Source organism: Balaenoptera musculus, chromosome 5 (genome assembly GCF_009873245.2).
Source record: "Balaenoptera musculus isolate JJ_BM4_2016_0621 chromosome 5, mBalMus1.pri.v3, whole genome shotgun sequence".
In the NCBI taxonomy this organism is placed as follows: domain Eukaryota; kingdom Metazoa; phylum Chordata; class Mammalia; order Artiodactyla; family Balaenopteridae; genus Balaenoptera; species Balaenoptera musculus.
The window spans coordinates 75911592-75935596 of NC_045789.1; the positions used below are offsets into that span (position 1 = coordinate 75911592).

The window sequence follows — 24005 nt, forward strand, 5'->3', positions numbered from 1 at the left end:
CACTCTAGAGCCCGTGCGCCACAACTACTGAGCCTGCGGTCTAGAGCCCAAGAGCCACAACTACTGAGCCTGTGTGTCACAACTACTGAAGCCTGTGCACCTAGAGCCCGAGCTCCACAACAAGAGAAGCCACTGCAGTGAGAAGCCTGTGCACTGCAACGAAGAGTAGCCCCCGCTCACCGCAACTAGAGAAAGCTGGTGTGCAGCAACAAAGACCCAATGCAGCCAAAAATAAATAAATAAAATAAATACATTTATTAAAAATAATGATAAAAAAATAAATAAAGGCTAAGAGACATTTATATCATTACAACATATGAACTAAAGGAGAAGAAACAAACCAGTGCAATGGACATTAGACAGAAAAGAGAGTGATGGGTTTGTATTGCAGTGGTCTTAAATATCTTTTTTTCTTATTCTTTTTGGCCGTGCTGAGCAGCTTGTGAGATTTTAGTTCCCTGACCAGGGATTGAACTTGGGCCCTCAGCAGTGAGAGCATGGAGTCCTAACCACTGGACCGCCAGGGAATTCCCTTAAATATCATTTCATGGAAAGAACTGATGTGATTCTTCATGAGAAAGACTTTATATTTTTAGTAATGGAGTAATATGTTTAAATACTTTTAAGAGTAAAGTCATCTTTAAGGCAAATGTTTTTAATAGGTTGTTTGATTCAACTTTTCAAATTTAAATCTCCATTTTTCTATGAATAATTAAAACCTCATAACTAAATATTATCACCGTAAACCCTACCAAATGAGACACTTTCTCCACTTCATAACACATTAAAAAAATGCTGGGCTTCCCTGGTGGCGCAGTGGTTGGGAGTCCGCCTGCCAATGCAGGGGACAGGGGTTCGAACCCTGGTCTGGGAAGATCCCACATGCTGCGGAGCGGCTGAGCCCATGCGCCACAACTGCTGGGCCTGCGCTCTAGAGCCTGTGAGCCACAACTGCTGAAGCCCGGGCGCCTGGAGCCCGTGCTCCGCAGCAAGAGAGGCCACCGCAGTGAGAAGTCCGTGCACCGCAGTGAAGAGTGGCCCCCGCTCGCCTCAGCTGGGGAAAGCCTGCGTGCAGCAGTGAAGACCCAATGCAGCCAAAAAAAAAGAAAAAAAAAAAGCTTATTTAATAAGTTAATGAGGGCTTACATACTCCATTCCCCCCACCTCCTTATTTTTCTACTTTTAGCCCTTACTGCCTATATTCTAACTAAATTGTTTCTACTTCATGGAAGGTAAACTTCGTAGACATGTATCTAACTTGCTGTAAATTCCTTAAGGATAGCCTGGAACTTATTATGTCTTAATAAATAAAGGGAATAATTATTTATATGTTTGTAATCGTGATTAAAAGTTCCCAATAATGGCTTCTTTGTTTTTAGTTATGATGAGTGAACTTTTTGTGATGGATTTCATTTAAAATATTTCCTTATAGAGTATCTTTTTGCCAGTGAAATAAAGCTCAGTGTTAGCATTTTGTTCGCATCACAATATCACTCCACGAAAAGGAGCCACATTTTCCACATTCCCAGTATCAGAATAGACTAAGAGGTGAAGAAGAAAATATAGCAAGGGCTGTATATCAGGAATCATTAGCCACAACTCACTTCAAGGGAGACTGCAAGATATAATCTTAATTGTATTGCTAGCATATGCAGCCCATAATTTAAAATTTTATTTGTAGTAGAAAATAGTTCTCTTCTTTTAATGGATTAAAACCATCGTCTGTACTTACAAAGTTATATCTATTCCTCTAGGTTCTGTCTTTCACACATCCTACCTCGTTCCACTCTGCAGAGACATATGAGTCCCTGTTACAGTGCCTCAGAATGGAAGATGACAAGGTAGCAGAAGCTGCTATACAAATTTTTAGAAATACAGGCCACAAAATAGAAACAGACCTACCCCAGATACGATCGTGAGTATGTTTTTTTCTCATGGTAAACACAAAAGTTTTCCAAGTTTGGGAGTCATAGGATCATTGTTTCCCTTTCCCTTAGGAAGATAGGAGAGAAGAAAGACAACTTTTATTTAGAAGCTGCTTTACTGTATCCTTTGTTTTCATCTTTTCTCGGCCTCACACACCTCCTCCACCATTAGAATATGGGCAGAGGAACAACCTGAAACTTTGTTTAAACAACATGATTTTAAAATATTAACATTAATAATCAAAAGTTAGCACAGAATTTAGAACTTAGGATTAATATATCTTCCTAATTTATCTTTTTCTCTCCAACTCCAATTCAATAGCTACTACCTTCATATCCCACCCAAGAATTGGATAATCAAGTAGTGTGCTTAATAAAATGTTTATTAGTTGCTTAGTTGTTGACCATGGTGCTTTTGTCTCTCCCTCTAGACTACCTCCCCCCTCCTCATAAGAATGAAGTATGTTTTGGTATTTTTACTTTGGCATCTTAAAGAGCTTGCCTTAGGATCAAAATTGTGCTGATGTCTTTTGGAGGAAGAACACATTGCTGATAGCTATTATAATTGGATGTTATTATATATATGTAAATAGAATGGGGTAAATCCAAATCAAACCCGTTTTTCCTCACGGGGTAATAATAGGACAAGAAGACTCATGACTCCTGAAGTTTTTATTGAATTTGTAAGCTAATAGTTTAATTTGAGAAATAACTCAACGTTTATTGTACATTCTCTTCATTGTCGGCACTGTACTGGCTAATATAAAAGATTACCACTGTCAGTCCCTGCTCTTAAGGAGTTTATAGTCTAGAAATGATAATTTTATATTTGTACATTATAGAAAAAAATCATTGACACAGTAGGATAAAGTTATTTGTGAGTTTTTCAAGGTGGGAAAACCTATACATTTTTTAAGGTAAAGGATTTATTCTTAAAGGAATTCTATCCCAGAGGAAGCAGTGGAAGAGTTAACTTTGGACACAAGGACTAAAACCTCTTGTTCTTAAGACTAATGGGGAAGGAAGGAGAGAATCACTGAAAAAGCAGAGAAGCACAGCACTGCAGACCTCAGTAACAACACTGGTGGCATCACTGGATTGTAGCACACTAGAAAAACAAGGAGAAAGGTTAAACTTGACCTATGCATCATCCATTCATTAGGCTAAGAAGAATTAATAATATATTTAACAACAATTTGATCAACACTGTATCTTCTTTTGTTACTAACTGGGGTTATTTACAAGAACTGTTCCCCTGATAAATGAATTTCAAAGAAAGACTTAAACAGTGCTTAGTCAAGGAAGCTATTTGGGCATGAAAATCCTTCTCATTATTCTAAACTGCAGGGAGAGAAATGTGGCATATTCATAAATATCAAATTAGACTTACACTGACCAGCATATGTTACAGTTTTTTCTTTGAGGTGCATTGCTCTTAATGTCTAGCCTCCCATTATTATAAGAGGACCCTTTGTCACCATTGCATTTGATATCATTGACGTTTATGAAGTAGTCTCATTGCATTAAATATATGACAAGTATCTTGCCTTAAATATTTGTTTTGTTTTACAGATTTTCTTCTGATTTAAAAAACTACTTATAAGATCATTGTAAAAAGCTGAAACTTTAGACAATATAAAGGAAAAGAAAGAGTGTTAACATTTTGATATATATTTTTTATGAATGTTTTATCTATTTGATGTGTATGCCAATTTTAATGCATTGACTGTAATATGTATTTCCATATTCTCCTATAGAAAGATTGTTGTAAATCTTCAATGTCAGTGTGGTGGTTAAGTGCATGGATTTGGAACAGAAATGTTTATCTTTTTTTAAAAAAAACAATTTCCATTTTATTTATTTTTTTATATTTACTTTATTTCATTTATTTTATATTTTAATTTTGGCTGCGTCGGGTCTTAGTTGCGGCACGTGGGCTCTTTGTTGTGGCATATGAGCTTCTCTCTAGTTGTGGCACGCAGGCTCCAGAGCGCATGGGCTCTGTAGTTGGCAGCACACGGGCTCCATAGTTGCCCCGCGGCACGTGGGATCCTAGTTCCCTGACCAGGGATCGAACCCGTGTCCCCTGCATTGGAAGGCAGATTCTTTACCACTGGACCCACCAGGGAAGTCCCCAGAAATGTTTATCTTTAAATCTCAATTCCACCATTTCCTATCTCTGTCACCTTAAGAAGCTTACATAAATAATATGTTTGTGCTTTAGTTTTCTCATCTGTTTAATGATCATAATAATAGTCTTTGGGTGATTGTGAGGATTGATTTAATTAATCCATGTTTTGTTTTGTTTTGTTTTAAAAACACCACTTAGAACGGTGCTTGGCACAAGTACTAAATAATTGTTAGAAGTTTTTGTTACTTTTCTACCTATGTATTGTCTATATCCTTGCATAGTCTCTTTCACTAGTATGTTAATTTCTGTTTTTTAATGTAACTTGGCCTTTTGCTACTTTTTTTTCCCCCATGGTTGCTTTAAAATAACTGAACAGGGGACTTCCCTGGTGGTCCAGTGGTTAAGAATCTGCCTTCCAATGCAGGGGACGCGGGTTTGATCCCTGGTCAGGGAACTAAGATCCCACGTGCCACGGGGCAACTAAGCCTGTGAGCCACAACTAGAGAGCCCACACACTCTGGAGCCCACACACCACAACTAGAGAGCCCTCACACTGCAACTGAGCCCACGCACTCTGGAGCCCATGCGCCACAACTAGAGAGAAGCCACAACAAAAGATCCCGCATGCTGCAACTAAGACCCAACGCAGCCATAAATAAATAAATATTTAAAAAACAAAAACAAAACACTTGAGTCTTAAAAAAATTAAAAAAAAAATAACTGAAGGGAATTGTGAAAGGGAAGTGGAAAATTTAGGAGTATTTTCTCAGAAGATAAATGTAAAAATATGGCATGGGGCAATTTTAGATTATAAATTAAGGGTGGCTTGTTTATTTCTCCATATTCATGAGGTGGCTTTAAAATGAAAATTGTCTTCTGTAGTAGCCCTTTTTTTTGAGGCATTGTATTTCTGGGATTATACTTGGGGACAGGGAAGGAGTTTTAAATCTTTTTATAGATCAGGTAATTTAGAAGAGAGGCTTTCTACCAGCATACATCCAAATAGTTACTGTAGATGAAGTGGGAGACAACCAGAAGAACTACTTGTGGTTTATGGGCTTTTTTTTTTTTTTTTTTAACTGATTATTATTTTTTGCAGGACCTTAATTCCCATCTTACATCAGAAAGCAAAGAGAGGTACTCCCCACCAAGCAAAACAGGCCGTTCACTGTATACATGCCATATTCACAAATAAAGAAGTACAGCTTGCACAGATTTTTGAGGTATATATAATTACATAGGATGTGTTGTTGATTTTTATTTTCATGCTCTGTGGTTTGATGAAGATAGAAAGTTGTTTTTTTAGCTATTTAATCCCACTCGAGAATATAAATTCCATGGGAGCAGGGACTCTCTGTTTTATTCAGCACTTTAGATATTCCCAGCCTTTAGATCAGACTATATAACCAAATACTACACATTGAAAGATGTTTGGTGTGTTTTGTGTTACAACATTTTAGTTAATTTTAGCTTTATTGGCTCAGTGGTCCATTTAGTTTGAGAAACTATCAGTAGATGACTTTGAACCACCCAGTTTAAAATTCCTGACAACCCTACTTGAAAATTAGTTCTGTTTGCCTTTCCTTATGTATGATCCTTTGCCTGATTCCACTACTGGATAAGTATTCCTATTATCATAAATTGGATACAATATGAACAGAACCCATGAACTCTTATTTTTTATGATCTGTGGTCATTTAAAATGTTCCCACAGGTTAAGAAATCCAACAACATAACAAAACTATTGTACATGACTTGAAAATAATGCTGATTTGACCATGCAGGAATTTTCTTGCTTTTACGTCTACCTTATATGTGGGCTTTACTTTTTTCTTTTATCTTTTTTTACCTTCTTTGAATCTTATTAAATTTTGGTAGGTGAAATAAGAATCAAGTGTCTAATATGATTGAAGTTACTTTTGATCATCTCATTAGAACAGATTTTTTTGGGCATGATAAATTCAGGAGGACTCAGGAACACTTACTGTTTCTGTACAATGTCTAGATATTTATAAAACAAACTAGTAATTTTGACTGTTTTATTTTTATAGCCACTCAGTAGGAGTCTCAATGCTGATGTACCAGAACAACTTATAACTCCATTAGTTTCATTGGGCCACATATCTATGTTAGCACCAGATCAATTTGCTTCCCCAATGAAATCTGTAGTAGCAAATTTTATTGTGAAAGATCTGCTAATGAATGACAGGGTAAGTTTCTCATTTAATTAAATTTAGAATCATAAGATTAAGACTGTTTACATCTTTATTTGTCACAGAAACAACACTTTTGCTTCTCTCTGTATGATTCTCTTTTACTTTAAAATTATTACATATTTTACCTCCTTATTTACTTACTTAAATTTCCAAATGACATCCTGCTGTGTAGCTATTACTAGAACTTAACACTTCTTGAAGAAAGAAAAAAATGAGAACATGAGATAGATGAATCATGAAGTAAAAAATATAAGTCAAACACTATGAAGGACAGTTAACTAGAGTACTAGAATTTTGTTTTATCAAATATTGTTTAAAGTATAAGTGGAATTGTACTTGACTAGCTTTTTGAAATATAATTACATTGCACTTTTGGCACTAGATTTATGTATTCTGTTTTAGTTATTGAAGTGTGTGTGTGTGCACGTGCACACATGTGTGCGCACATACTGATTAATTAGCATTGGGTTGGAGCTTTGGGAGGTATAGCTTGAAAAGGCTCCCCAAGTGATTACTGAAACACGTGTCTGATTAAGAATCACTGCTTTACCAAACGGATCTAAATTAAAGAGTTATTGAATGAAGACACAAATCAGTCTACCTGCTGGATCATTGTGGATGACTTTCAGTGCAGTACTAATTTATCCAATTTATCTAGTCCTTCTAAACGGTCCAATAGCCTTTGAACACTCAGTATTGGAACTTAAAAAAAAAAATACTTGCCGGCACACTCCTTACTCTTTTCTCTCCCTCCGTTTGGATGTGATAGGGATGCAAGAGCATGCCCAAAGCCTCACTTCCTACTCCATACATCTGTTGTTTGCACTACTGATAGATGTGGCTGGCAACAAATGTGAAATTTGACACTTCTTAGATGATGACTTGATTGTTGATAAATTCTATTTTAAGATAGTTCTCTTTTTTTGTGTGTAGTAAAATATAAATAATATAAACTTTGCCATTTTATCCCTTTTAAGTGTACAGTTCTCTTACATTATATACACCCACATTCTTGTTGGGTGTTTTTTGTTTTATTAAAAAACAAGTTTAATAACATGTGTACCTCCTGTATACACAGAGGATAACCCAGGAAAGCCAAGCAACTCTCAACAATGGCCCAAGCCGCCACCTAAAATATACACCCACATTGTTGTGTAACCATTGCCACTATTTCCAGAACTTCATCATCTTAGAGAGAAACTCTGTATCTATTAACCAGTAACTCCCCATTGCCTTCTCTCCCCCCAGACTCTGGTAACCTCTATTCTATTTTCCTGCTTTATGAATTCGCCTATTCTAGATACCTCTTATCATACAATATTTATCCTTGTGTGTCTGGCTTATTTCTGTTAGCATAACGGTTTCAAGATTCAGCTGTGTTGTAGTATGTATCAGAACTTCATTTTATGCCAGAATAATATTCCATTGTATGTGTAACTTACATTTCGTTTATCTTCTATTGATGGACCCTTGGGTTTTTTCCACCTTTTGACTGTTGTGAATAATGCTGATATGAACATTTGAGTCCCCAAAGTCAGATCTTTGGGGTATATACCTAGGAGTGGAATTGCTGGGTCACATGGTCATTCTATGCTAAACTTTTTGAGGGACTGCCAGACATTTTTCCACAGTGGCTGTACCATTTTACATTCCCAGCAGCCATGCTCAAGGCTTCCAGTTTCTCTGCATCTTGGCCAACACTTATTCTTTCCTGGTTTTTTTTGATAATAGTCATCCTGGTAGGTGCAAAGTAGTATCTTGTGGTTTTGATTTGTTTCCCTAATGACTAATGATGTTGAGATTTTTTTTCATGTGCTTAATGGCTGTTCTTTAGATATTGAGTCTTTTGCCCACTTTTAATTGAATTTGTTGTTGTTGAGTTGTAAACATTCTTTATATATTCTGAATATTAGACCTTTGTCAGGTATTTGCCAACTCCAGGATTATAAAAATTTTCCCCTGTACTTTCTTCTAGGAGTTTTTTAGTCTTAGTTCTTAAGTAAAGATTTTTGATCCATTTTTTTGAGTTAATTTTTATATATGATATAAGGTAACAGTCCAGCTTCATTCCTTTGCTTGTGGCTATGTCTAGTTTTTCCAGCACCATTTGTTGAGGAGACTGCTCTTTTCCCCATAATTGGTCTTAGCACTTTTGTGAAACATCAGTAGACCATATACGTGATATATGTGAGGTTTTCTGGGTTTCTGTTTCATTCCATTGGTCTATATGTCTATACTTACGTAGGTACCAGCCACATTGTCTTGATTCCTGTAGATTTGTAGTTAAGTTTCAAAATCAGGAAGTTTGAGCCCTCCAACTTTGTTCTTCTTTTCCAGTCCCTACTTGGTGACTTTCTGTGGGTTTCCTAGAGCACTGCACTGTTCAGCATGAAAAACTTAATGAGCAAAATTTAAAATTTTTTTCTAAAAGTTAAATTTATTCAATTGTCTATAGTCAACAGGTGAGAAGAATGGGAAATTATGGTCTCCAGATGAAGAGGTTTCCCCTGAAGTACTCGCAAAGGTAAATTTGTGTAGGTCTTAATAACTTTTATGTTGAGATAATGAACATTTATAGATACCCTTTTTTTTTTAAACCTAACAGTTAATAAGCATTTTAAATGAGGTACTTTATTTTTAAATCAAAAGTTGTATGTTTCTCAAATTGTAGTTGTCATTGAGTTATTTACATATAGGTATATGTCAGCATGTTCTTTAGACCTTCCTGCCTTGCTAAGATAATTAGATAGTGATAATTAGATAGTGAGGCTGTTTTACATAGAGATTGTAGAATATTGGTGCTCAGAAGCACCTCAGGCCTAGCCTCCTTACCAATGTCTGTCTACAGGCATAAGAATATTAACTTGGCAAAAACAGATGGCTGTCATATTGAAAACTTCTGATAGATGTAAATTGTCCCTCAGGAAAACTAATTTTTAAAGGGGTAGTCTTGGGATTTAAAACAAGACTTCTTCATTAGCATCTTACTTGATTGATAATCTGTTTCACCTTGAGTAGCTTCATAGTCCTCATTTATTCCATCAGTTCCTTTATCCAGGTTGTCAGTAAATATAGTAAATAATATCTACATTCTTTAGCTAGTTCTTGCATGTATTCCATAACAATCTTTTGAGTATAAGCCACCAAGCAATTACGGCTACAAATAATTATGAAATCTCCTAGTTTTTTAATCAAAATAGTTTTTCAGTACTACAAAAAATATTACAGTCTATCTAAATAGTTATTTTTAATCACTGTAATCAGTATAGTTTAGTTATTTTTAAACAATATATTTTTAAATGATTTGAAAAGCAATTTTGCAGGTGTGAAAAGTCTGAATTCAAGGAGCCAGACCTTGGGCAAGTTATCACAGTAATGTGTCTAAATTGCCTTATTTATTGGAAATAAGAATACCTCTCTCATAGAGTTGTTTGGGAGATTAAATAAAGTAATACATGTGTAACTCTGGGGAAAGTACCTGGCATAGATTAAACAGAATAAGTATTAGTTCTCATTGTTATTATCCTATAGACTTGTTTAATAAAACATGTCTTCCGGCAGCTAAGTAATCTCACTAATCTAATTAACATAAATTAATCTTCCCTTTAAGTGGAATTTTAAGTTGCTTTCTTTTTTTAGCATGTTAATATTTTGTAGGTACAGGCAATTAAACTTCTGGTAAGGTGGCTGTTGGGTATGAAAAACAACCAGTCTAAATCTGCCAATTCAACTCTTCGGTTATTATCAGCGATGTTGGTTAGTGAGGGTGACCTGACAGAGCAAAAGAAGATCAGGTGAGATTTTTCTTCCTTTCCAGGTTTTTTTAGCTCAAGATGTTGGTAGAGCTTACATAGGAATTATTTACTTAATATTGACTGTTGTAATTGTACTATGTGCTTTGTGTTTAAATTTTACATACTTATTTGGGGTTTGTATCTGAATAATGATCGTGTATTTTTCTTCATTCCTAAAGACTGACCTTTTTCCAGTAAACTTTTAGTCATAATCACTATAGCAATGTTACAGTTAGCTTCAATATTGGAATCAGTTAAGCAAATATTTGTTGAATTACTACTCTTTGCAAAACACTATGAAAAGCATTGCAGCAAAAACAGATAAAATTCAGTTCCTGCCTTTAAGGAACTTACCCTAGTATAGTGACTGAACAAGTAGAGTGTCTTGATGCCACGGAGGGAATAAAACTTTCCGTGCAGGTTCACAGAAGGAAGAGGTGCAGCCTCCTGCTGGCTTGCAGAAGGCTGTACCAGGTTCTGCAGGTGCCAGAAACTTGTCCCATGTCCGCACCTGTTCACTCTTCAACTCTGTGAAATCACCATTTCTTCTTTCTGTTCCTTTTAAGATGAAAATAAAAGCCAAATTTTTTATTTACTAGGGTCCAGCTGAAATAACTGAAAAATTCTACTTGTGATGAATTCTTACTTTAAAATTCTTGTTAGAGGATAGATTTAACTATTTATTTATGCTTTCAGTATTTATTCAGCACTATCATGCCAGGTACTACCAAGCCTTTTAAAGATACAATCATCTCTCCCTCTAAGGAATATGCATTCTAGTGGAGGAGATAGGAAATGCACAATTACAGTGAGGAAAACAATCAAAAATTATTTTTATCATAAAATAAGCCAAGGGTAGCTTTGCATGAACAGATTGAAGAGTAGGGATAATGAGAAGTTTTAAATTTGGGGAAACTATGTACAGTGTATAGCAAAGGCTTAATAATGAGCTCTTACAAATCAATGATAAATAGGATCCCCAATAAAGATGAAGATTATATATTAGCAGTTTACCTTTAAAAAACTGTTTGACATCACTAAATACAATAAGTACAATTTTAATTTAAGTGGAACCTGTTGTCTGTCAAATCAGCAAAAAGCTTTTTAAGCAATCATCACTCCATGGGATCAGGGAAATGGGTTCCCTCATAACTCCTGTGAATATAAATGGGCACAGTCTTGGCAGGACAGTTTGGCATTTTGTTTCTAAGTCCTTAAAAATGTTATCCATTGACTTTTTTTTTTGACTCTTTATTTTTACACTCATGAAATTATAAAAGAATCATACAAAAATATATGTACAAACATGTTCTTTCCAGCATTTTTTATCATCACAGAAGATAGGGGAATGGTTAACTGTGGAACACACATGTTATGAAATATTATGCAGATCTTAATTAGATTTTATGTATCCCATAGTTTAGCTTAGGCTCTGGAATCAGAAACTCATTCAACTCTACCTACGCTCCATTTACTAGCTGTGTGAACTTGCATAAGTCACTTTTCTAAGCCTCAGTTTCCTCATCTTACAGAGTTAAGTACACAAATAGTAGCATTAATTTTTTTAATTCCTGAATCATTTGCCTCAGAAGCCATTTGAGGGTCCCTCATTGTTACCCGTGCTCAGTTTGATGGTCATGTGGTCCAAGAGTGCCATGTTTTCTCCTCCTGTATGCTAAATAATAGTCCCTTGTGGATTCAGGGCAGCTTTCCACATTTCCTAAAGTCTTTAAAATATCAAAGCTATGTTATGTTCCTTATAGCGGTTGAAGTAAGAAGACTATCCTTTCACCACCTCACTGTCACGTTTTACAATTTAGGTAATAAAAGTTGACTGGGTGTGGGTGGGAGTGCCTGGACTCCCTAGATTCCCTTGGAAAACTTCCTGTTGCAAAGGAAAGTCTGCCTCAGAGACTAGTACCTGAGAGAGACTGGCTCTCACCTCCATATCCTTTCCTTTTAGATATTTGTCTGATGCCACCCACTTTCTGGTACAAATCACCTCCTAATTCGTAGCCCCTCCATTTCATCAGACATTTGTAGGCTTAAGATTGATTTCTGTTATGTCTGTGTAAATATGTGTATGCATTTAAAAATTGTGGGAAATAACAATAGATTTTAAATAAGTGATTTTTAATTTTTCAGGTTTTTTTAATATCAAGTTTTCTATGATGAATGTGAATGCCTCTTAAAATGAGGAATACAGTTCCTAATGTAAATGTTTCTTGCTAGCGTTGCAGTTAGTGCTGTTGTAAGCGTAAGCAGACTTGATTAGCTGTGGTGGAAGATCTGAGCTAGAGTGTAACTAAAAATGAAGGCAGACATAAAAAAAGAATGAAATTTTGCCATTTGCAACAACATGAATGGACTTGGAGAGTATCACGCTTAGTGAAATAAGTCAGACAAAGACAATACTGTATGTTATCACTTATATGTAGAATCTAAAAAATTGAAAGAAACTAATGAGGACTTCCCTGGTGGTACAGTGGTTAAGAATCCGCCTGCCAACGCAGGGGACATGGGTTCGAGCCCTGGTCCGGGAAGATCCCACATGCTGCAGAGCAACTAAGCCCGTGCGCCACAGCTACTGAGCCTGCGCTCTAGAGCCCGTGGGCCACAACTACTGAAGCCCGCGTGCCTAGAGCCCGTGCTCTACAACAAGAGAAGCCACCGCAATGAGAAGCCCACGCACTGCAACGAAGAGTAGCCCCCGCTCGCCACAACTAGAGAAAGCCCGCATCCAGCAACAAAGACCCAACACGGCCAAAAAGTTAATTAATTGATTGATTGATTGATTAATTAATTAAACTAGTGAATATAACAAAGAAACAGACTCACAGATACAGAGAACAAACCAGTGGTTACTGTTGCGGAGGGGGAGGGGCAAGATAGGGGTACAGGCTTAAAAGGTACAAACTACTATGTATAAAATAAGGTACAAGGATATATTGTACAACATGGGGAATATAGCCAAGATTTTATAATAAATATAAATGGAGTATAATCTATAAAAATTTTGAATCACTATGTTGTACACCTGAAATTAGTATATTATAAATCAGCTATACCTGAATAAAATAATAAATTAAAAATTTTTAAATGAAGGCAGATAAATTTAATATCAGATAGTCACAATGATTTGAGCCTTCTGCCCTGTGTTGAATTGAAGGACTCAAAGTAACTTTCCCATATTTATACATTATGTCATTTTAAGCATAAATTATGCTAAAGACCTTAACAGTCAAAAAGGGATCAAAGAGTTTTGTGAATGATAATGGTTATAGGAAATGTTTATTTCTTTTTTGTTTGTTTATAGTAAATCTGATATGTCTCGCTTGCGATTAGCTGCTGGTAGTGCCATAATGAAGCTTGCTCAGGAACCTTGTTACCATGAAATTATAACCCCAGAACAGTTTCAGCTCTGTGCGCTTGTTATTAATGTAAGTAACAATCTTATTTTTGTCATTTACTTGGCCTTCAAAGTTAAATTTATTTACTTTCTATAGATTACAGATCCATTTGCTGTATGGATGTATGCACAAAGGGAATTGCTATTATTACTATTCTAACCAGTTAACTCCCCAAAATTAAGTTATTTACTCCCTCAGTATAATTATCTTTTTTTAAAAAAAAAAAATGAAGACATTAAAAATGCTTAAACTGTCCTTTTGTAAATGTTTGCCAAATTTTAAAAACTAAACTAGGGGTTTTTGTCATGGTTTTAAAAGTACTAATACTTTTATTTAAGTATTTTTCGTTTTGTGCTGCTGTAGGATGAGTGCTATCAAGTAAGGCAGATATTTGCTCAGAAGCTACATAAGGCACTTGTGAAGTTACTCCTCCCATTGGAGTATATGGCGATCTTTGCCTTGTGTGCCAAAGATCCTGTGAAGGAGAGAAGAGCACATGCACGACAGTGTTTACTAAAAAATATCAGTATACGCAGGGAGTACATTAAACAGAACCCCATGGCTACTGGTAAGTAACTTTCAAAGTGCTCAGTGTGCAGATATATCTTGTCAGTGTATCAATTTGTGGAGGGTTTTATTTCATATATTTCTATTATAGTTTATAATAACACTGGGACTTTTATAGAATGCTGTTGTTGTAGTTAAGATGTAAGTAAAATCTAAAATCCTCGTTTTTGAGTCCTATTTATAATGCATAAAACTGTTTGGAGGAACTGCGTTTTTTCTTATGGAATCAGCAGTGTGGCTTGATTTGAACACATTGCTCTGATGTCAGAGAGTAAAGAATTACTTTCCTAGCTTTTCCAGGGACTCAATCTTAAATTATCCTTTGTCTTCAGTAGCCTTCAAAATTGAAAAAAGTATTTCAGTATCATCTAGATGTCATTTTGCCTCTAATTTAGAAGTAACTGAGGGAAAAAATGTTAACTGAAGCAGTTAGAACGTAAATTAGGGAGGGATTTTTATAAAGGCTATTATTACTATTGTTAATAATAATGTTTTCACTTCAGAGAAATTATTATCGCTGTTGCCTGAGTATGTAGTTCCATATATGATTCACCTGCTAGCCCATGATCCAGATTTTACAAGATCACAAGATGTTGATCAACTTCGTGATGTTAAAGAGTAAGTCATGTTGATTTTTAAGAAGTCTAAAAATTATTTTTCCTTTTTAAAAAATGCTAAATTTTTTCCTTTTACTATTCCCATTAGAATAAAAACATTCTTATGGTTTTATTCTTTTATTGTAAATGTTAAGTTTCCTCTTACAAAATTGTTCCTATCTAATAAGTTCTATTTGGTTGTTTTCTTTGTTTCCTGTTTGTTTGCAGTTAGCTTTAGCTGAGTCTGTGAAATAAGTTGATTTGGTCTTTATGTTATTTTTACCTTTGTATTAAGATGGGCTTCAGTTACTTCAGTTTGATAATTTAGAAAGCCATGTAGTGAAAATTTCTCTCCTTAAAACTAAACTATACTTCAACCTCAAAAGATAATTCCTCAAAAATATGCACACACATACGAGATACTCTGTGGCAGGTCTATGGTAATACAAAATTAGATTTGTTACACCAGTCACAGAGAGATTTGTCTCTAGTGAAAAGACAGGCAGGTAAACAATTGCAGAACACTTGTTTAAGAAGTGTTTTTATGTAAAATAGAACTTTATATATGATGCAGGGTGAGTGGACAAGTACGAAGTAGCCTAGGATTGTCTACAAATGACCTCCAAGAAACTTTAAAGCAATGTCTATTTTCCCATTGCTGTGCTTTTGCTTTGCACTTTTAAATTGGTTCCTTCGGCTTGTATTTAAAGTACTATGATTTTTCTATGTGGGACATGAAGCCTTATCCCTAATCTTATTTGAGGTTGTAATCAACATTTATCTGCCTCCTGTAGCTCTTTCAGGAGACATAGGTTCTAGTCTCAGCTATCTGAGTAAAAACTTTACTTCTCTGCTTCAGTTGCCTTATCCATAAAATGCAGGATATGAAATAGATAATCCCTAAAATATCTTCCAATTCTAATTTCTGTTTACTTAATAAATACATTTTATTTGCAAATTCTTTTTCCTTTTTTTTTTTTTTTTAATAACTTTTATTTTGGGATTTCCCAGAAAGCACTTTCATTAAGTGAAAAAGTGATGTATGTATTTGCCTAGAACACAAGGTCTATGTTAAGGAACCTTTTTAGCCCTATTTCAGTTGCAAGGCAGTCATGTGAAAAAGGGATTAGATTTGCGAGAGGCAACAGTGATGTGGGAAAAGTACTGAAGTCGTCAGTTAAAATTGAAATCACTGGCACATACTTTTTGGTTCTATCTAGCATGCAGTACTTTTGAGTATCTTTATACAGTATGCTTTTATACAACTTTATTCCACTCCCTTTATATTTTAATTGATAAAATTATATCTTTATACATTGTTTTATTTCACATATATATGATTATTATTTTATGCATTTGCCTTTTAAGTCATATATTTAAAAAGGAGTTACAAATCAGAAGTTCAGTAATGCTGGCTTTATATTACCTATGTGATTACCTTTACCCAATGTTCTTTATTTCTTACAGCTTCAAGTTACTATCTATTGTTTTTTCATTTCAGCCCGAAGGACTGAGTTTAGTATGTCTTGTAAGACAGGTCTACTAAAAACAAACTATAATGTAGTTCCCCCCTTACAGTAATCTCTTAAGACATTTACATATACTATAGCCAAAGAAGTATACATAGATTATCATCAAATGTTTTTTCTCTCCTGTTGATGGAGTAAAACAGTAAGTCTGTGGTGGCTGCCTGAGAATCATCATGGGAACTTGATAATAGGCTTTGATCCTAGATTTGTCGATGTAAGCTCCCCAAGTGATTCTAATGTTCATCCTGATTTGGGATTCATTTTTACTTAGAAATTCAGGTGTCACCTTCAGACACTTTATGTATTAAATGAATATAAAGTAACAAGTAGAAAACAGCAAAAATGGTTTGAGATGTAACTAGTTAGCTGAATTACTGGTTACTATGCACACCAGCCTCATAGCATGTGAAATTCAGAGTTATGTCACAGTTGAATTACATACCAATCTTAGATCTTCTACATAGCTTGCAGATAGTCAAAATGGCAAGACTGTGCTGTACGCTGGTTTGCTTATCATTGCTGGATATTAATACACGTTATATCATCTAAATGTCTATTAAATACCTATAGAATGAATCTTTGTGTGCCTCATGAAACTGTCAGGCTTTCTCATATTAAGCTGTGTGTTCATATTTGTTATTTGTGATATGATTCTATTTGAATTGAATATTATTAACAGGGTATTTCTATTAATCATTAGAGTTTTCTCTGTATTGTACTCATTATATTCAGACAACAGAACTTCCCAGTAAGCTATATAATCCCTTAAGCAAAAGCACCTACAATCAGTCTCTTTACTAAGTGAATATGTTTGTCATTTAGGTGCCTGTGGTTCATGCTTGAAGTTTTAATGACAAAGAATGAAAATAACAGCCATGCCTTTATGAAAAAGATGGCCGAGAACATCAAGCTAACAAAAGATGCCCAGTCTCCAGATGAATCCAAGACAAATGAAGTAAGATATATATTAGGCCAGTGGGTATTAAGATATTACAGGAAAAAATATTATGACCCTTGTCCCACTTGTTTTTCCTATTACATAATAAAATAGATTACAGAATGTTTATTAAAACTATATACCTAGTTTTTACTTTATTTCATTAAATTGAGTTCTATTATTTGAAGAACGTTTATTACTTTGAAAAAGATATTAAAACTTCTACAGAGCACAGGAATAAGAACTAGTAAAATTTACAGCTATGCTGTCTTAAGAACTTTTAGTAAGAGTTACAGACAAGTAGATATTCTTTTTGTATGTTTCCTTTAGTTTGGTTTGTTGTTTTTAACACATACTTGGCATTCATGTTAAATTAAGATGAAGGGTTTTTTGTTGTTGTTTACTAGGAGGCTACATAAGAAGAAATGCCAAATACAAATGCAGAATGTTCAAGGAATAAATAATAACCCCATATTATTGTTTTGATTCGATTTTATATGTTGGTTAGAATTGGTACTTGTGGTTATTTTTCACTACTGAAAGGTATATGTGATTTTTTTTTTTTTTCCTCCCTAGAAACTTTATACAGTGTGTGATGTGGCCCTGTGTGTTATAAATAGTAAAAGTGCTTTGTGCAATGCAGATTCACCAAAGGATCCGGTCCTTCCAATGAAATTTTTTACACAACCTGAAAAGGTAATTTTCTTCCCTTCATTTTTCTACCATACTAAACCTATTTAAATTTGTTACTATCAACCCTAGTGGCAAGTATTGGACTGTCTTGACTACAGAGTAAAAAAAAATATATACCTCTGTGAGTTTATCAAGAAATGGGAGATTGTCTTCCAAAGCCTGAAAAATATCATTCTCACCTTACAGAGTAGAGAATACAAATCAAGCTTGGTGGTGGTGTTCCTATGTGAGCTATTCCTTCTGGATATTTCTAATATGTAAGAGGAATTTTCAAATTTCTTAAATTGTTTTCATCTCATTAAAACACTGTTAGTATTTTTTTCAGACAAGAAGTAAACAAAATATTTGGTAGAGTATAAATATATATACATCTATATATGAAATAAAATGTTAGAATGAATGGAATTGGTCTTGGCAATTGACAGACTTGGATTCAAATCAACCATTTCTAATTTGAGGGACCTTACACATGTTAACTCTTCTAAGCCTCAATGTCTTCATCTCTAAAATGCAGATGATGATAATACCTGTGAACAATTACTAATATACCTAGGTTTCTAAGAGTTTGTCACAAAGTAAGCATTTAATAAATGGTATTAATAATAAATAGTACATTTATTCTGCTGTCAGCAAATGAAGTTTTCCATGTAAGTAAATTTTTCAGCTAACTAAAGCTCTTTAAGTTTTTCCAGCTAATTTGGATTAAGAAACTTTTCCAAAAAGAATGCCTTTTATTTATTACCCACTTTAAGGTGGTATTTTAAAGTTTAACTTTCCTGTGCTTTGTTTAAAAAACTATCCTTAATATTTTTAATTGGAAAAAATAAGGCATTTAAAATTTTCAACAAGAATTTTAATCAGACTTTGATTTAGTACTCAGAATTTACTCTGCCTGGTTTTGGTAGGAATAATAAAGATTGCAAAGTTACTTCTTTTTTTTTTTTTTTTTTTAAGAAATTCACGTTCTTTTATTTATTTATTTATTTATTTATGGCTGTGTTGAGTCTTCGTTTCTGTGCGAGGGCTTTCTCTAGTTGCGGCAAGTGGGGACCACTCTTCATCGCGGCGCGCGGGCCTCTCACCATCGTGGCCTCTCTTGTTGCGGAGCACAGGCTCCAGACGCGCAGGCTCAGTAATTGTGGCTCACGGGCCCAGTTGCTCCGTGGCATGTGGGATCTTCCCAGACCAGGGCTCGAACCCGTGTCCCCTGCATTGGCAGGCAGACTCTCAACCACTGTGCCACCAGGGAAGCCCGCAAAGTTACTTCTGTTCTCATTGAATTTACTGGTCTTTATAAATACTCCTGAGTGAGCTCTTGAATTTAAATTTACTTTATTGTTGACCCAGGGCTATCATGACTGGAATAGTACCCAAATAGAATCTTCATACATCATCAAGAATTTAAATTGCTGTTTGTCACTACACCTAATTCTAATTGTTTTTTGTTTTGATATGAAACTTAGAATGTCTTTAGCCTTCTTAATAATAATTTCAGTTTTCTTCTGTTTTCAATGATCAGCTTTCCTCATTTCCTTTTCTAATATGTTGCTTTTAATATGGTAAAAATTCAGACAGGAGAAAACTAGGCATATTAAGATAGTGAGCTAAGTGAAGCTATAGTATATCTTCATGTAACATTTATTTTAGCTACATAAAAGCCTTTGTGGGGAAGAAAAGAAAGATACAGCCTTGCCTAGAACACATGCCAAAAGTGTTATTTCTTTTTATAGGCACATTTAAGCCCTCTGTTCTTTTCTGTGACACTAGTGTGAAGGTAAACTTAATAAAAGAAAAATAATTTTTTAAGTGCGATTTCTTAAAAATTAATGAACTTCCAGATGGTAGTAAGTCATTTTGCTTCCGTGAGACCATTGTGGTTTACTCGTGTGCTATTCCCAGGATAATTAACACATAGAGGCACCACAGGATCAAATCGAACTCTTACACAGATATAACTTTCAGAAGTATCATCAGTGTCCACATTTGGTTTAATTCATTTATTAACTGGTTAATATCACTGCTGCCAAAGAACATTATAATTGACTTAATTACATTTTGATGGTGTATTTACCTTTATGATTTGGACAGTCTACTTATGGTTCTAGGAAACAAAATATTTTTAATTAAAGTAACAGATTTTTTTTCAGTAAGGATAATTTTCTTGAGATTCTGTGTGGGGTTCTTCTAGTGAATATTAAGTGCCTGATATATGCATAGTACCATTTTGGATGCTTTGAGAGCCCCAAAGAAGTAAATTTTAGGGACTTCCTGGCAGTCCAGAGCTTAAGACTCCGTGCTTCCACTGAGGAGGCGTGGCTTCAGTCCCTGGTCTGGGAACTAAGATCCCGCGTGCCACGTGGTGCGGCCAAATAAATTTTTAAAAAGTAAATTTTATAATAGAGTGGAGAACATAGTTCATTGAATAAACTGGAGACTGTTTGCCCTGAACCGTATGAAAGAATAGAAGTGTGTTTTATTTAAAATGTGATTTAAGGGAATTGCCTGGCATTCCAGTGGTTAGGACTCCGTGCTTTCACTGCCAATGGCCTGGATTCAATTCCTGGTCAGGGAACTAGGCTCCTGCAAGCCGCGTGGCGCTGCCAAAAAAAAATGTGATTTAAGTAATTTATATCTGACATTTGACTAAGTCTTGTGTGTCACTGAGTTAATTTTAAAACTAGACTTATGGTATGGTTCATGAAATATGCTTTGATGGTTTGATATGTTTCTTAGCACAAATGAAACTGTTATTGTAAAGCAGAATGCCTTGAAAAGTCTTGTATGGACAATAAAAATATGTTCACTTTTTTTGTTTGTTTTTTTGATAGGACTTCTGTAATGACAAGAGTTATATTTCAGAAGAGACAAGAGTACTTCTGTTAACAGGAAAGGTATTAATGTACTAGATAATTGGGGGATCTTTATCTCATGTGCATATTACTTCTGCTATTCTTAGAAATAACCTTTAAATGTCCCTCGGATTTTATAGTTCCTGATTCTTAGGGATCATGTTGTGGATTATAGCATCTAAAGCATTTGTTCTCTCAGGCTTTTTTTTTGCCATGAACCACTTTAGAATTACAACCATGTGTTCTCAACAGTACTGATAGGCTTCAAGTTATTTAGAATTCACACAGCAGATTTCCCTGAAAAATGGTATAATAAATTTAGATGTGTAAGATAAAGATAATTTTAAAGTACTAATAAGTTAGATAATTTAATTTCTATAAAGGTAATATGACATCTAAAAGAGCAAAGGGAAATTTAATATTTTATAAAGTGTCTAAACTATTACTATATATACTCAGTTTACCTGTAATACATTTTATTATGTCTTAATTATTATGTATTTCACTGTTTTAGGGACACTTTTTATTTTGATTGAGCAATAGGAATAATTAAATATTGCATAGTCATTTTTAAGTAGAGGTAATGCTTTTGATTTGTAATTATGTTTAGATATAGTTTTACAGAACTATCATTTCTAATAAATTTAAGATTTAACTTTCCAAAGCAACAACAATTCCTGGCCTTAAGCGAAACAGTATCCCTTACATGTGTCTAAATTTGTATGTATTCCTTTCAGTAAGGTATAAAATAACATGCATATATGTAATTTTTAGCCAAAACCTGCTGGAGTACTAGGTGCAGTAAACAAGCCTTTATCAGCAACGGGAAGGAAACCATATGTTAGAAGCACTGGAGCTGAGACTGGAAGCAATATTAATGTAAATTCAGAGCTGAACCCTTCCACCGGAAATCGATCAAGGCAATTTTTTTCTCCAATTGTTTTTGTTACTATCACTCACTACTTGGTTCATCTTTCAGTTTCTTTTCTTAAAGCACTGTATCACAAAAATGGACTTTAGGAAACATCTTAGTAAAAAACAGTAGTGCTAAATTTTAGTATAATTAATGATGGAAATTGAGAGTGTACTACACATTTTGAAACTGTTTAGCATTCTAAATGTGTAGAAAAGTTAAATGGAAAAACGTAAGAATTAGTAATATAGTAAAACTAATTTACATGAAAGTGTGTGTATGTGTTTAAATTTAACACTTAGGAGAACTGAAAATGTAACTCTTTAAATATTTAATTTATATGCTTTTTAATTTTTAACTCAAAATTAGTATAGCATGAGTAGAGATAACATTGTTAATAACATTTTCCACTTATTAAAGATTCCATGTTTGGGACTTCCCTGGTGGTCCAGTGGCTAAGACTCTGCACTCCCAATGCAGGGGGCCCAGGTTCGATCCCTTGTCAGGGAACTAGATCCCACATGCCACAACTAAGTTCGCATGCCACAACTAAGACCTGACACAGCCAAATAAATAAATATTTTTTAAAAAGATTCCATGTTTAACATGTCAAGTGTTTACTGTCTTAGCTACTGCATAAAACTTTCCATCTGACCCTACTCTTACCAACACTAAATATTGAGGCTTTTAAAGATTTTATTCTAATTCGTGAAATTTTAAGCATAAATTCAGTGGTGGTGTTTTAAACACATTTTTAGCAGTAGAATCCCAAAATATAAAAAAATTAACGTGGAACATCTGTGGTTTACATAGATGGTGGGGGTCAGACACCTCCCCTATGGCCTCTTCTTGCAGCCCCTTCCCTTGCAGAGCATTAAGAACACAGACTGGAGAAAACTATACTCTACGCTCATCTGTTGTATTTTTTTTTTTTAATTATTATTTATTTATTTATTTATTTATTTATTGGGCTGTGTTGGGTCTTCGTTTCTGTGTGAGGGCTTCCTCTAGCTGCAGCAAGCGGGGGCCACTCTTCATCGCAGTGCGCGGGCCTCTCATTATCGTGGCCTCTCTTGTTGTGGACCACAGGCTCCAGACGCGCAGGCTCAGCAGTTGTGGCTCACAGGCCCAGTTGCTCCGTGGCATGTGGGATCTTCCCAGACCAGGGCTCGAACCCGTGTCCCCTGCATTAGCAGGCAGGTTCTCAACCACTGCGCCACCAGGGAAGCCCCATCTGTTGTATTTTTGCTTTGTTTTAGGGTTTTCCACCCCCAACAGATAGGCTTATAGAATAGTTGTGTTGTTTGTTGCTTGTCAACTAAGCTTTCTATCTGGTGGTTTTAGGCAGTTATTTCTGTCTTACATTAGTAAGGTAAGATGGAAATCCAAAACTTGATAAAGTAGAGCAGTAGTCTGTAACCACAGAAGATCTGAGTCTTGTTAATGTTACTTCACTTGGCCAGACTTCTAAATCAGCCTAAGCGTCTTTCCTTAATGGTATAGTGAGAGAGTACACTTCCTATTCATGTGGTGAAATAAAGAAGCTTTGGTTTATTTCTCTTCAACAGGGAACAGAGTTCAGAGGCAGCAGAAACTGGAGTTAGTGAAAATGAAGAGAACCCTGTGAGAATTATTTCTGTGACACCTGTAAAGAATATTGACCCAGTAAAGAATAAGGTAAATTTTAAAATTTAACAAGTGGGTTTTTCCCATGGAGATTCTTACTACAATTTTATGATGGGGTAAGAAACCCATGGTCGACACATTAATATATACTACATACTATACCTTTGTGTATACCACCCCCTGCTATACTTACTGGGCTTCCACTCTACAGAAGTGATTCTGTCTATGTCCACTCTCTTCATTTACCAGAGTTTGTGGTCACCTTCTCCCACCGTACTTCTCCCAATACCTTGAAAGAATAGGAACTGAAGTGTTTTTGAGATCTTGTTTTCAAAACTTTATTGACTCCCACCAGGGATCAACACTCTGTTTCTGTTGTTGTTGTTTTAAGTTAAACTTAATGAGCTGACCTTTTAAAATATGTTTGAGTTTTTATTTAACAGCTGCATTCTTTGATGGTGTATCTTTTAACTGTGGCCCCCGATATTCTCAACAATTTTTTGTTAGGACAGAAAGGAGTATAACATTGGTAGGAGGATAACTTTCCTCAGTAAGAATGACCTAATACTATTATTTCTTTTTCTATAGAATCATGTTCTTGACATACTTTTTTTACCCCCCATATATTTATGATATTATCAAATGTTTTAGGAGTTATCCTCAGGTACATAAAATATGGGACTATACAGTTATTCCACAGTAGCTGAACTTTTCCTATCCAAACTCATTATCTGAATTCAAACTGAATAGGTAAGGGTACATTTTTTAGGTCAGTCTCTGACTATCCAGACTCTTGCTGTTTGCTATCTGAACTTCAGT

General features: G+C 35.0%; 1 protein-coding gene across 5 annotated transcripts in view; it reads left to right on the forward strand.

Annotated features, from left to right (window-relative positions):
• PDS5A (PDS5 cohesin associated factor A) overlaps positions 1–24005 on the forward strand; it is a 132555-nt gene that overhangs the window by 95767 nt on the left and 12783 nt on the right. For all 5 annotated transcript variants that reach the window (XM_036852330.1, XM_036852331.1, XM_036852329.1 and 2 more), the window contains 13 exons: positions 1755–1915; positions 5156–5279; positions 6108–6266; positions 8728–8796; positions 9930–10066; positions 13383–13506; positions 13840–14044; positions 14547–14661; positions 16991–17123; positions 17682–17801; positions 20627–20689; positions 21422–21567; positions 23129–23237. In XM_036852330.1, the coding sequence (XP_036708225.1) occupies positions 1755–1915; positions 5156–5279; positions 6108–6266; positions 8728–8796; positions 9930–10066; positions 13383–13506; positions 13840–14044; positions 14547–14661; positions 16991–17123; positions 17682–17801; positions 20627–20689; positions 21422–21567; positions 23129–23237 (1665 nt within the window). The remainder of the gene's footprint in view (positions 1–1754; positions 1916–5155; positions 5280–6107; positions 6267–8727; positions 8797–9929; positions 10067–13382; positions 13507–13839; positions 14045–14546; positions 14662–16990; positions 17124–17681; positions 17802–20626; positions 20690–21421; positions 21568–23128; positions 23238–24005) is intronic.